At 39.4% G+C, this 15,290-nt stretch overlaps 1 protein-coding gene across 44 annotated transcripts in view; it reads left to right on the top strand.

Annotated features, from left to right (window-relative positions):
• The window catches only part of LOC108046554 (calcium-activated potassium channel slowpoke), a 47,438-nt gene that overhangs the window by 29,323 nt on the left and 2,825 nt on the right, over nt 1-15,290 (top strand). For 7 of the 44 annotated variants that reach the window (XM_017126299.2, XM_017126280.2, XM_044458392.1 and 4 more), the window contains 12 exons: nt 583-735; nt 1,093-1,248; nt 1,483-1,595; nt 4,190-4,348; nt 4,660-4,736; nt 5,395-5,430; nt 7,451-7,522; nt 11,182-11,256; nt 12,046-12,078; nt 12,138-12,327; nt 12,854-12,919; nt 14,550-14,727. In XM_017126299.2, coding sequence (XP_016981788.1) covers nt 583-735; nt 1,093-1,248; nt 1,483-1,595; nt 4,190-4,348; nt 4,660-4,736; nt 5,395-5,430; nt 7,451-7,522; nt 11,182-11,256; nt 12,046-12,078; nt 12,138-12,327; nt 12,854-12,919; nt 14,550-14,727 — 1,308 coding nt within the window. Of the gene's footprint in view, nt 1-582; nt 736-1,092; nt 1,249-1,482; nt 1,596-3,034; nt 3,148-4,189; nt 4,349-4,659; nt 4,737-5,394; nt 5,431-7,450; nt 7,523-8,592; nt 8,644-9,787; nt 9,812-11,181; nt 12,016-12,045; nt 12,079-12,137; nt 12,328-12,853; nt 12,920-14,549; nt 14,728-15,290 lie in introns of those variants that run through there. The other 37 variants (XM_017126320.2, XM_017126321.2, XM_017126318.2 and 34 more) reach the window with 26 other exon arrangements.

Here is a 15,290-nt window from a genome sequence, read left to right as displayed (position 1 = left end):
GCCATGCACCGAGCGTTCGCCTTATGATTTCTTAATGTGTCCTTAGTTTGGAGTTGAAACCGAAACTGAAACTGTGTCCAGCAACCCCCCCACCCTGCCACTGTACAACCGCTTACTATTACCATCCCAACCGCCCCCCGTGGGCAATGCTTATGAATACTACTCGTACCCCAAAGAACCCAACTACGTACGCAATGTATATGCAAGATATATGGGCTCGATCGCAGCCAGATCGAGCCAGAAACAACACTCACCTGTGGCATTTTAAGTACTCATACTCGTACCATAGTTGTCCAGTCGATGTGCGTGTAAACCGCTTACTAATTGTTTATATTGTGGACAATGCTCTAAACGTGACACCTCTGCAATATATATTCACAATAACAGTAACAATAACAATCACTGAACCATAACAAACTACCTTGAACAGTTAAACATAACAAAACTAACTCACATGAGACAAACATCAAATGCCCATAGACATAGTCTGACCAGCTAACCAGCTAACCGGCTAACCACCACGATCCACTGCTAATCCGTATCTCTCGATCTTCCCATCCCGCCACTCCTGGGAATCCCCAGGTTCACGAAGCCGACGCCTGCCTCGTGCTAGCTAACAAATATTGCCAAGATCCCGACGCAGAAGATGCTGCCAACATCATGAGAGTCATCTCGATCAAAAACTACAGCGACGACATTCGAGTCATCATCCAGCTGATGCAGTACCACAATAAGGTGAGTAGATTTGTTTGCTAAAGAAATACACAATGTGTAAGAGTGAAATATTGGGCTAGATCAGATCAAATAAGCGATATAGTAACCCACATTAAATAGATTTGAAGTCATTAAGTAAGGTGCATAAAGAAAGGTTTAGATCTAAAAAAAAAAAAAAAAATTTGTGCAACTCTTTGTTACAGTCCTCTCTAAATGCTTGAATATTTCGTTCTTGCGTACTGGCTGAACATACCAGCACTGCTTGGTGTCGTAAGGGCCACTTATTTGCGCTAGTCACCGTCAAAAAAAAAAAAAAAAAAAAAATATAGAGCAACCCTTTCTTAGTTCTCTCTAAATCCTTGATTATTTCCTGCACAGGCGTACTTGCTGAACATACCATCGTGGGACTGGAAACAAGGAGACGATGTCATTTGCCTGGCAGAATTGAAGCTGGGCTTCATTGCCCAGAGCTGCCTGGCGCCCGGGTTCTCGACCATGATGGCCAACCTGTTCGCCATGCGATCGTTCAAGACGGTAAGTGGGGACAAAGTCCCAGAGATCAGGCCACTCACCTACGAAATACCAGACACACTCACACTACTGGCGCCCAGTGAAAGCAGGCCGGAAGTTAGATATTTTCCAGATTTACAGGTCCGCAGACAGTGTTCCGCCCAGGGGGCAAGCATTATGTGGGGTGTACCGAATACCGAATAATGAATACCGAATATATCTATCCAAATGTCTCTAAATTACGTCTCTAACCCATAGTCGCCAGACATGCAGTCTTGGACAAATGATTACCTGCGCGGCACTGGCATGGAAATGTACACTGAAACATTGAGTCCCACATTTATTGGAATACCATTTGCTCAGGCCACTGAGTAAGTCACGCAGCTGGCAGTTTTCCAATTTTCCAACCATAAGCTATATCGTAATACTCGTACCAGAAAAAACAAAAATACTATATCGTATCTACTACTACCTACTCTATTCTACTTGTTAATCGTGCAGCGTTGAACGAAAAAAAAAACCAAAAAAAAATATCGTACACCATGAACAACATAAGATATATCCGGCTACAAGACGAGGCTCAATTGTGATTTGAAAAGAATAGTCAAATGGATAATGGTAAATCACAATTGGGTCTCCTGTGGCCGGAAAAACACCTCACAACTCTCACACACACCACAAGTAAACACATTGTTATTTGTTTTCACTCAGTTCTGATCGTCGTTGTAAATCTCTCTTTTGTTGATTGTTTTCATTTATCTCGATCCAAGATCCGGCACGTTTACACCGATCTAAGTGTTGCAACGTGTAAATGTGCCTGCCAGTGAACTTAGCTTATGATTTTCCCAACAAGACACAAACACACACACAAATACACAAATACACCAGCCAGACATTACACTGTGAAAATTAGTCGTTGTTTCAAGCAAATTCTTTGTGTAATTGAGTGTTCTAAGTGTTAAAAATGCCTTCAGTGTTTGCAAATACAAAATATGGTTTCTTATCCTTCATTTTCAAAAGCAAACTTCAAAACTGCCCGGCCAGTTCAACCGGCTCTTTATTTGAGGACAAACAAACACACCACACACAAACAGACATGCCCAATCGCTAATGTATGGTATCTGTGTGAGCGGATCGCTCCGAATCTCTATCTCTCTATCTATCTATCTATTTAACTATATCTCAGTAACAGTTCTAAGTTTGCAGCGTGCATTTTAGTTTGAGTTGGTTCCCTTCTTTTCCGTTCCTGATGGTTTCAGTTCGACCTTTTGATTTCTGCTCATTTGACACACGTTCGGTTCGGTTGAGTCTTGATCTGATGCCATCCCAAAATGCTCGTGCCCTCTTCAAAGCTGTAAAGTTCGCCAGTTCGCCAGAAAGTGTACAGACCGAATGCCAAAAAACCAGAGATCGAAGCAGTATTTCTATGCCAAGCCAAAGCCAAAGCCAAGCCCAATCCAAAGCAAAAGCCAAAGCAAAAGCCTAAGTAAAAGCCAGAGTATGCAATGCCTGACCCAGAAACAAGCACCATCCAAAAAGCAGCAAGACACACTCTTTTAGCACCGACACTCGCCAGCTGTTGAAATGTGTGCCGTAGACCCAGATGACCCAGAATCCAGTATCCAGGTCCCAGCTATGACATGTCCACCAAGTAGGACCTGTCCCCAATCTCTGCTAGTCTACTCCACCTGCCACAGCCACACCAAACCAAACCAAACAGACAAACAAACCAAACCGATAATGCGCCACGTAGTTACTTTAGCGAACTTACTAAATGCAAACCACAACAAAACCATTTTCTAACTTTCAGTCACCAGACACACAGGCCTGGCAAAATGATTATCTTCAAGGTACAGGGTGTGAGATGTACACCGAAACCCTATCACCTTCATTTACCGGCATGACATTCCCACAAGCCAGCGAGTAAGACTCAAAAATGAGAAAATAGAGAAAAAACCAAATTATATGCAAACTGTATAAAAAATACTACTTCTACTACTACTACTACTACTACAACTTTTTGCATTGTACAAAATAAGTTTGTTTACCAATTCTTTTTCCTATTATTTAACAACTTGATTCGATTCCGTTTGATTTACTCTCCTTCCTCATAATAACAACCAACAACTAAACAACTGTTTGTCGCCTCTCCCACTCCCACCTTTGGCCATAAATATCTCGAACCTCAACTCAAACCCATACTTTAGAGCCATAGCCACTGAAAGATCAAACTAGCCACCAATATCCAGTGCCCGAGGTCAAACCCTCGGGGCGAACGCATTGAACAACCTGTATATTAAACCCACACTCATTTCGATTGGCTCAAAGTGCATCTGAAACCGTATTATCGTATATCGTATGCCGTATGCCGTATACCGTATAGTATCAGCATAGTATCCGCATAGTATCCGTAACCCACAATCGCTTGCTAACCCCGAACTCCGCTCGCTGCGATTCGTAGAGCGTCAGACACGTACACTGCAAACAATTTTAGAGAGCCCACCACCGAACAGCTCCACTGCGACTCCACCCCCGAACCCCGAACTCAATGCATGTGCAGAATGTTTTTTAGAGTGTACCCTAGTTGGCAATGGACCGCAGATGATTCACTGTCTGCAGTTTTGATTTCTTTTATTAGACATTTTTGTTATATTTTTTCTAGTTTACCTATGCATTTTGCCTAGCATGCCTATTTTTGACTCGTCAATCGTCTTGATTGTTCGTTTTCTTTTTACAGTGTACGCTTCTAAGTACTCACCAATACAACGACACATACACACACACACACACCACAAACACCCCACACACACTCACACAAAGTGCATGCCCTGTTTTTGAGAGAGTTCGACTACACCTTTGTAGCATACTAAACTAGGTTCAATTACTTGTAAAGCAAAAACTAGGCTAAGTTGAAGTGGGATCGAGTGACCAGGCACTGACCAACTCCCATTTTCACCGCGTTTAGACTGTGTTTCTCCAAGCTGAAGCTCCTGCTGCTGGCCATAGAGATCAAGGGCGCCGAGGAGGGAGCGGACAGCAAGATTTCCATCAACCCGCGGGGGGCCAAGATCCAGGCCAACACCCAGGGTTTCTTCATAGCACAAAGCGCCGACGAGGTGAAGCGGTAAGAGGTCGTCCTATAAGTCCATCACACCGATTCTGGTTGCCATTTTTATCGCTTTATTGCAAATAATAAAAATTCCAAATATTACAAAAAAAAAAAAAAAAAAAAGCACTGCTTTTGATTGATCTTTGATACTCGGGATTCCTTCACATAGTCCATTCCACAAACCGAATGTTTGATTTTATCGACTGTGCCTTATTGATTGATAAAATAATTCTTTCATAAAACTAAGAAAAATTAGATAAAAATTGTTAACCAGAAAAGGCCTTTTATACCCAGAAATTAAACTACATTTTCATCATCCCATACAGTGCCTGGTTTTATTGCAAAGCCTGTCATGAGGACATCAAGGACGAGACGCTGATCAAGAAATGCAAATGCAAAAACTGTAAGCAAACCTTTGTACCAACTAGTTCCCAAGCCACCTGCTAGAGTCTTTATGTATCAATGGATTTAATTTAACTTATACTTTTTGATTTTAATATGTATTTGATTTGTTATTTCGTTTGAGAGTCGAACGTTTCGAAGAGACAGCCAGAGGCGAAAAAGCCAAACAGAAACGATAGGCAATAACCACTCGATTTTAGTTTGTAAGAAGAACCTAGCAAATGTTGAGGCAGATTCTAGGTATAAGGCGCAACCGATCTAACCTTTATAAATATCTAAATATTCTAAATATTTTACCCCTCTACCATGAAACTATTCGTATATTTTTACATATTTTTATACATAAATATCCATGTTTTTATTATATATTTATTATGTATGTGTGTTGGCGCGTGTGGCCTCGCTCTCAATGAAATCTAAACCAAAACTGCAACAACCACAACAACTAACTATGTATAACCGAACCGAAACCGAATCAACAATACCCATTGGCATGGCTGCAACTCTGCGAACACCCCTCACACACACACACACTGTGTGTGCGTCTGTGGGTGGCGCACTTGCAACGTGACATAACAAAAAATACAACAAATTTAACCGAAATCGAATCGAATTTAATACCAAATAATACAACCCAATGCCATAACTTTGTCCCACAGTGACTGTTCAGCCCAGGAGCAAATTCGATGACTTAGGTAAATCAAGCTACAAAAAGAATAACCCAAAGAATAAAAAGAAAACACACTTTAATATCCCACAAGAACCACAACACAAAACCACACGAACACTTCTCAATTTTGAAGTTTTATCCAATACCGATTCCGATTACAATCCAACTTTTGTATAAAGTACATTTTGCATACTCCCGTTTCCTTTCGTTTGTACATTGAAAATACAGCAAATCGAAGGTCCCCGATTCCCAGAACCAACCGACTTTCCTCTCAGCACCTCACCTCAACCGAGAGCACAACAAAATCAAGACTTTTCCTTTGGTTTTGATTGTTTGTCTTTAGTTTTTAAAACGATTTTGCAAAGCGAACCATTGGACCGTCCCTCTGTGCTCAAATCCGTTTCCGACATCATAACCACCCACCAGCATATACTTATATCCGATATATTATATATATATGAACAATGAACCATCCGTCCTGCCCGTTTATCTTGCCCATGTGCAGTTCTATTTTGGTCACTGTTTGTTTTGACATGCGCCTCTTTGTAACCCACGAAGTAACAGTTAACTACACCCCATACACGTATAACGATTAACTATATACTCCCATTACAACCACATAACAACCATCATTCCCGTCCGACGGCCAACGTGGATGTGGATGAGCAAAGCAATCAGAACATAACGTACCACATCGACCTTGTAAATATGTTTGTGCGATATGCAACCCCAGTTCTTTGATTACCTACTTTACTACAGACACAGTCCACCAGCAAGAAATGTTAACCGAACTCTTCGCTTTTCCTTTAACCATCACAAAAACCCATTTAAAGTACCACCATGATAGTTGACACACACGATTTTGTGTTTACGAAAGTATTTTGTGTTTAACGGGGCGTATGCGTAATATGCCAGGTCTAAAAAGTGGAATACAATGAGAAAGACATTTGACCAATAAATATGTAAACAGCGGGCGCCATTCAAAATATTCAAATTTTATCAACTCTATTTTTTTAACTTTTTAAAATTTCTTTATTGCAAATCGATTAAAGCTTTGTACTTCATTCAGAGAGGCATGTAAACCTTTACCATCTACATTTTTTATTAACTACACCCCATTGACAGCCCTCTTTTGATGATCAAGTTTTATTCCAAATCTGAAACTGCACAATTTTTTAAAAGTCTGTCTCGCTAATCCTCGCTCTTGCTCTCTCTCTCTGTCTCTGTAACTCCCTCTTAATCTTTGTACTTTATACTTATGTGTTGAGAATAATACGAGATCAAAATAAGTGCATGGAAATGAGCACAAAAATCTATTTACATTTTATCACACCATCACCATACTAAAAATGTTTACTAAGACAGAATATACTCTATTTTCGATCAATTTCGACTCACTTTTGCAGCATCCGGCTCTGATTTAAATACTCTTTCCAATACTTATGATTAAATTATCTTTAATACTTACCGGTAGACCTAAGTTCTTGAAATGCTGCGCCGTCCTCACGAATCCTCCTAACACTATTCCTTTGATTTGTGTTCTTGGCGTGGCACCCACCTCACCCACAGATCTCTACTTACATTTATCTATATCTAACGCGATTGTATATAACCGCGAGTAGCTGCAAAGCAAAAGTGTAAATAATATGATCAGGTTACGGCAGAAGTTAACAAAGCGTTACCAGAGAATAATAACCGACGTTTATGTATTTGTAGCGTAACACCTAAACAAACTTTACCTATACTCTGTGAACCTAAATCTTAATCTGTAAACACCCAACTTAGCTGCAAATGTTCTCAAGTAGTTAGTAAGTTTGCCGAGTTTGCCGAGTTTGCGTTGCCTGCGTTATGGCTTTCAACCAGCGAAGCGGGATCCGCAGTGTTGCAGCTGAATTTATGTGAATCTAGTGACTAGAGCTTAAGTTTCTGAACCACTCCCGATCCCAGATCTCCTGTCTATCTATCTATTTTAACATCTGATTGTGTGTATGAGCGAGTGTCTATCTGAATATGAATATGAATACCAAATCGTAACCATCTTGCAGATGTGGGCATGATTATGATGCAGACAGGCATGGTCAACCAAGGCATCACGTCGGTGATGAATACAATGGAGGGTACGCTTTCAATCCATTTCCTCAAAAGAACCCAAACCAATTATTTGCGATTTGCGGCGCTCTATCCAGTATTAATATCCGTTTATATATTACCTAGCCAAAAGATTTATTTGTTGCTGCTAATCCTAATCCTAACCCAACCAACATAAAAGAATAATGAGCGTTTGCCAAAGGGCTCTTTAAATTCCTAAAAATTTAATTATAATTAATAAAAAATCCGCTGGTCTGATAGCCATACTCCAGTTAACCAGTTAATATAAGTATTGAAGTATTGAGACTTTGGAAAGCGCTCCTAAGATTTGGCTCGCCAAATGCATATTAAAAAAAACTACATCATCCTTTAAAAACTAATTGAACTTGGAAACTAAATCAACAATACTAAATTGATGTACAATTGTCAGCGTTTGTGTGCCTTAGTTAATGCTAAAAACCCTAAAAAGCTCTTAGCTGCCGAATGCTAAAGAACCCCGCCAAGAATCGAACCCCGGTGGGAAACTGGGGGAATAATTCAGACTGAGGGGAACTGGGTAGAATCAATAGAGTCCAGGGGATAGGATGTCATTCAGTTTAAGAGTTGAGTTCAGTTCGTATTTCTCCTGTTACTATCGCTCTATCGTTCTCTCTATCGTACTCAGTATAAATATAACATTACTTACTATAGAACTAAATTAGTTTTGCTACGATTTCTGGTTTGGTTCGCCCGAGAAGCGCGTATAATGTCATAATAAACAGAAAGCATACCTAGTATATATTCTTTATATACATTGCATATATCTATTTATAATCATAAACTGCATACCACATATGAATATATCAGCATATATATATATATTTAACGAAAGTTCAAGTACAACGTGTGCCGTGTGATTTACTTATGATTTCCATTATAGCGTATTTAGTTCCTATGATTTATTCGTCATTTGTTGAATAATGTTCCAATGATAAGCAGACGATGAAGATTGCGAGAAGAAAAATTATTAACAGTATTGAAAATCAACAATCATTACCTTGCCATCATTTACCTATTCACACGAATCCTATAAAATTCTGTTTTCATGAAACAAAAACAGTGGCCACCTTCCGGAAAGGCGTCCGAGCCGTACAAATGGTTGGGCGTGCAAGTACGTATAACTTACTCTACTCTCTCACTCTCTCTCTCTCTCTCTCTCTCTATCTATCTCTCTATCTCTATCTCCTGTCTCTGCCTCTACTACTCTACTATTACCGATAAGCATACGAACATACCCATCATAAGCAGACCACGAAACCCCACATGATATCCAATTGGCAGGCCAAAATTAGCATTTCATCTGCCCAAGATTCTTGCCATGTTTATAGCGCCAAACTAACTACTAACCAAGTCTAATTGCTATTGTTCAGCTGCATTTGCCATTCAGCAAACCAATCAGAAACTAAGCCAATCAATCAGGCAGCCAAACAATCGAGAATCAATCAATCTTAGTCAGAAAACACAGCTACACAAGCCCCTGTCCCCCAGCCCCACGCCCCTTGCCCCTGCCCCAGCCCCACCACCCCTTTCCAACACTGATGCACTACACACATACACGCACACTCACTCACACATACATGTTTCGTTTCTAATCGTTCGTTCTAGTAATTGTGTACTTTTTCGTATTCAACTTTAACCTTAGTGTGCGTGTGAGTGTGTAGAAAAAAAGTCAAGAAAAAATTAAAGCGAACTTCGTTTTGAGTCAGTTAATATTGGAAATCAAGTATCCTGCAAATACTCCATATACTCAAACGTTGTGTTTTCGTATGAACTCCATACTTTCCATGCTAACCATTCTGTAATCAAGTCAAGTCTCTTACTCTACATAATAACCGTACTCGTATATCGTAAAGTATTTGTACAAACGTTAACTACATATTGTATTGTATCTATATCGTATCGCATCATATCATGTTGTAACGTATCGTTTATTCGTGATACAAATTCAAACTGCTCACGTATCTTAGGACAACTATGTCATACCAACAAATACTTCAAGTTTCCTCTTTCATATAATGATATATAAGTGATATACTAAGACACTACACTACACTACACAACAACACCCTCATCTCTGTAAAATATACAAACTCGAACTTCTGCGTCCGAAGCTATGTTCCTTTCTATAATATATTTCAAATTTGTAAACCTATCATCTTTCTATTGTACTCCCCTACCCACACATTCGTGTTCCGTATCAACTACTACAACTACAATAAATACTCCTATTTATATGTCTCTGTGTGTGTGTGTAGAAGACGATGAATACTCGTTGTCAAGTAAGTCAAACTAACTCAAACTGTTGTATTTCCATACCAAAAAACCGAACATGAATTACTATAATTAAAACGCATTTGTACTTGTCTAAAACATTTCGTTATTATTTCCATTTACTAGAATTTTTTGATAAATTCCCCTTCATATTTTTACCAGTGTGCCAGTGCACGTTTTTCGTTTCGAATCTCGTGATTTGTATTGTATCTTAGTTTAGTTTTGGTTATTTTCGGTTTTTCCAAGAGAGAGAACCCTATCGTAAGCTATTGTTTTACCATGCATAAATCAACATGAAAATAAATAAAATGCAAATGACTTGAGAAAGCAAAGCAACTGAGCCAATGATTAGAGCCACCATCCGATCACAACCACCCAAAAAAAAAAAAAAAAAAAAAAGAAAAGCGGCAAACAAGCAGCTCCCCCTCATCCCCCGAGCACTGCACCACCCCCCGGGGATCAGGAGGGGAGGGGGGAGGGATCAATTAGAGAGCGATTAAATTCCAAATTCGATGCAGTTAACTTGCCGACCAACATCAATCGTTAAACACAGCCCCGATTCAGAAGCTGGGGATTAACTAATTAACTAGATAGTGCAACTCGTAGTTGGAGAGATCGTTGAAGTTGTTCTTTAAGTGGGTGTTAGCAGTTGTAGCGGTCTATGTGTTAAATGCTTGGATAATCGGATACTGAAGTCCAGCGAGCCAAAGCCAAAGCCAAATCGATGAAAATATAGAATATAGCCAACAATTTGCCAATCTTTGCCAATCAGCTTGTACTCCGCACTTAGCGTGTTGCTTAAATAATGCTTCAAGCTTTAACCGATTTGGTTTGTATCCCTATACCGAATACCAATGCTTGCTTAGTCTTGTTTGTACCTTTTTCTCGTATATATAAATATTTTGTACCCGTTTTGTATAAATGTAAGATAACCATCACAAGTTCTGTTCCAACTCATATTTATTTGCATGTTTTGTTCGATATTCTATAAAGCAAAAACCCTAAAATGAATCCCGAAGAACCATCCCCCGACCATCTTGAACACATTTCGTTCAGTTCCTGATTTGATATGATTTCGTCAGATTTTCCTGGGTTTCCCCAAGAGTCAGACTAATTTCTCTATGATTTTCTCTCGAATTTCGTGTTTATTTTAGAAACAAACCAAAACTCTTACCGCTTCAGTTCTTACAAAAACCAAACACGATCCCCCTTAAAAAAGAAAACAGAATCAAAAAACAAAAGAATTTGTTGTATATTCAAAAGCAATTTTGAGCTTCACATAAAAAAAGCTTGACCATATAAATAACACAAAAAAAAATGCATACACACCGAATCTGATTTACTGAGCTGTGCGATAACGAACCACCGTATTTTACAGATGAACACCATCCTGCACCCACATTTACGCCTCCAGAGCTACCGAAAAGGGTGCATGTGCGTGGATCTGTATCGGGTAAAGTCCAGTCGTCCCCAGTCGAACACTCAATTTGGTATCAGTCAGATCAGAGCCACAGAAAGGTTATTTTGAACGTGGATAGGTGGATAGCACATCCTTCGACACACATTACTACATTGCCCAATCAATATCAGTTCTTCTTATTCTTTCGCCTTGGTTCGCTTTTTCCCTCAGTTGTAAAAGTAAAACTATCCAATCCAATCAATAAACGAACGATCAAGTACAACCCATGATAATTGTTTAGATATTCGTTTGCATAACTCTGTTTTTGCGTTAACTCTTAAAACAGAACTTGTTTCTCTGCTAATGTAACTCGTTAATATAATCTATCTAAGGAACCGCTATATAATCCCCGTATCTCATACCTACAATACCATATCGATGTCTATTTAACATTTAACTTACTTTACTTATTTGTACACATCACCCTGTGTGCCTTCGTTTTTAATTGCATAACCGATCTGCTTGTTACCAACTTTGTTTATTACTGTCGCAAGCCACACACCATGCATCACAGAACCAGAACTAAGAACCAATAACAAACCTAAAACCTAAACCAAATGCAACATGCAACACGCGGCTCAAAAGTACCTTTCTCGATTAACTAATGACTAATACTTAAAGCCAATGAGTATCTCTTCACACTCTGACCAGCGTGTCCAGCCTCCAGCCAAGTTACTAATCGACTGATCTGCTCTTTTTCTAAACCAAATCCGATTCCGATCTCGTGACTCAACGCTTCTGCCAATGCCAATGCCACTGCCACTGCCAATCGATCTGACACAGGTGATATCACACGTGACAGAGAAGATACGAATCGTAAGTCTGGCCGGGTTACGTACTCCACTCACTGACCTTTGACCCCTGTCTAATTACAGTACTCAACCGCAATGTGCGCCGGCCGAACGGCACTGGGAACGGCACAGGTGGCATGCACCACATGAACAACACGGCAGCGGCGGCTGCGGCAGCTGCGGCGGCGGGAAAGCAGGTGAACAAGGTGAAGCCCACGGTGAACGTGAGTCGGCAGGTGGAGGGCCAAGTGATATCGCCGTCGCAGTACAACAGGTGAGTACTGTGGCCCTGTGCCGGGGGACTCTATATATGCCACAGGGCGGAGGAACAGCAGGCCATCTATCCAACTATAGCGATTATCACATTAAACAGCACTCTGTTCAGTTATCAAATAGCAAAGCAAAGTCGGTAATCGAGCAAGAGCAAAGAAAACTCAATGAATACACTTTCTAGGCCAACTCCGTTCGCAGCTGCATCCAGTTTGATTTACCAATTTTTCGTTGCCTTACAAACAAGCAAAGCGAGATGGAAAAAGAACACTCAATTATGATTATTGTGTTTTACTTGTTTTACTTTACACAACACAAGGGACAGGAGGAGGTTTTCTAGGTCCTCGTACATATGTAAATGCTCTTTAACTAACTAATCCAAACACCTCAACTAACTGTCTCACTCACCTGCTCACTCAACCAATCAACTAATCACTCACCCAAGAAATACGAAAACAAACAAACCAACCAACCAATTAATAACTTTTAACCAGTCTAAATGTATAAAAACGAACAACATTTTGTTTCAGGCCACCAGAGAATGATGCTAACCCTTATGCGGGCTATCAACTTGCTTACGAAGTTAAAAAGCTCATGTATGCGTCCATAATTTCCTAGAATTTTAACTTACAAACTCTATCAAAGAAGCCAAAAGCCTTTTTTTAACTATACCTTAGTATTCGTTAATACTTATCTAACTACATCTTATGCGCATTTTGTTTGAAACACATTGATATTGATATTGATTAATCGAAAGCTATGCCATACCATCAAATACGCGTACTAAACTAAACGAAACTTAATCTATTCTGTGCGTTTATTGTCATGTCGATGTCTTCTGTGTCTGTGTGCGTTTGTGTATGTGTATGCGTATGCGAGTGTGTGTATATGTCCGTGTGTATGTGTGTGCGCCCCCCAAATTGTTTCGCATTATAAACTAACCCAGCATAACTAATCGCATTTCATTCTGAAGCATTCTGTCTACTAACATCCGACATCTGAGCTCTCTCTCTCTCTCTCTCTCTCCTTCAGTGTGTGTCCCGCTCTAACTAAACTTAATACATACTAATCTTGCTTAAATTACAATGTGTGAAATATTAAAAAAAATCATAGTTTTAAATCGTCTTTTATAATTAGACTTGTAACTGTTTTGATGGAATGTTTATAATTCTCTTTTGCTGAACTATGTGCATTTCTTATATTTTCTTATGTATATATAAATTAACCTCAAATCTTAATTTAAAAAAAACTTCTATAGAGACAATTATAAATGATATTGGTTTTCTGATTTCCCCTAAAGAAACTATGAACTATCAGTGAAAAAAGGATCATCAAAAAAAGTGTAGCATACCTTTTGGGGCCGCTCATGCTCTTAATAAATTTGAACTTATTTCAAAAGTCTTCTTTCGAGATTTAGGTTCTAGACCCGAAAACATACATTTAGCTCAATAATCGCCCACCTTTTCTCCTGCATTCTCTCTATTTCTCTGGATCATTTCTACTTGAACTGCAATCTAAGTGTTGTGTGTGTTTTTCTGTGTTCATCTTTGTGTCAAAACTTGCACCCGTGTACCATATATCTTACATTACTTTCTCTTTTTCTTTACGATTACAAATCAGCATTAAGTATTGTAGATTTAAACCTCCAAAGCCGGCGGATTGGTGGGGTGGTGGGTCTTCAGAGGCATCTCCCTCGCGCATGCCGAGCACCTGAATAACAATGAAACACCTGGGGGAGATCGCCTGCCACTAATAATACTAATATCACCTTTTATTGACCCATCCACCACTCACGACCGCCGGATGGCAGATCAAGCATTTTGCGTAGTGACATATTGATTTTTACCCAACATTAATTTTCAGACTTTTGTTATTAGCACATGATCTTCTCTATCTCTCTATCTTACTATCCGTGTATTTATCTTTGTAAACGTAATCTCTCTATCTTTAATTATCGTATTGAGATCACATTTTAATTCAATATGCTCCAAGTACTCGTACTCGTATTGAAGTATTCACATCATTTTTGAACGAAACACGTACTCGTAGCGTTTCCAATGAACACTTTGCATTTGGATGTAGCGTTTGTTTTTGAATTGGTTGATAATCTGCATATGCAAGTCGAAAGTTGAATCGAAGTAAACCCCATTAAGAACGAACCGAACCGAGCTCCAGCACAGACCGCCGATGGCTAACACCCCTCTCTATCGATCTACTTGTGTCTAGGCCGACGAGTCGCAGTTCCGGCACGGGCACCCAGAATCAAAACGGCGGCGTTTCATTGCCCGCCGGCATTGCGGACGACCAGTCGAAGGACTTCGATTTCGAGAAGACCGAAATGAAGTACGACTCGACGGGCATGTTCCACTGGAGTCCGGCAAAGAGCTTAGAAGACTGCATACTGGTAAGTATTGAGAAAAAATCGAAAAAAAAAGTTAAGTACACAGATTTTTAGAGAATTAAACCAGTATTATTTAGAGGTATGCCATTTTAAAATCCGATTTCTGTAAGAAAAGTTATGGGCTTAGAAGTGCCGTATTTGGACACTTTTCTGCAAAGCCATTTTTCGAAAATTTGGAAAGGGGTTACATTGTAAAAATGACGAAAAATCGAGCCAAAAATAAAAAAAAGTTAAGTACACAGATTTTTAGAGAATTAAACCAGGATCATTTAGAGGTATGCCATTTTAAAATCCGATTTCTGTAACAAAAGTTATGGGCTTAAAAATGCAGTAATTGGACACTTTTCTGGAAAGCCATTTTTTGAAAATTTGGGAAGGGGTTACATTGTAAAAATGACGAAAAATCGACCCAAAAATTAAAAAAAAGTTAAGAACACAGATTTTTAGAGAATTGAACCAGGATTATTTAGAGGTATGCCACTTTAAAATCCGATTTTTGTAAGAAAAGTTATGGGCTTAGAAGTGCAGGGTTTGCCTGTTGGTTTCTTCCATTGTTTTATAGCTCT

Source organism: Drosophila rhopaloa, unplaced genomic scaffold, assembly GCF_018152115.1.
Source record: "Drosophila rhopaloa isolate 14029-0021.01 unplaced genomic scaffold, ASM1815211v1 contig_167, whole genome shotgun sequence".
Lineage (NCBI taxonomy): Eukaryota > Metazoa > Arthropoda > Insecta > Diptera > Drosophilidae > Drosophila > Drosophila rhopaloa.
This window is presented reverse-complemented; position numbering and strand designations above follow the sequence as displayed.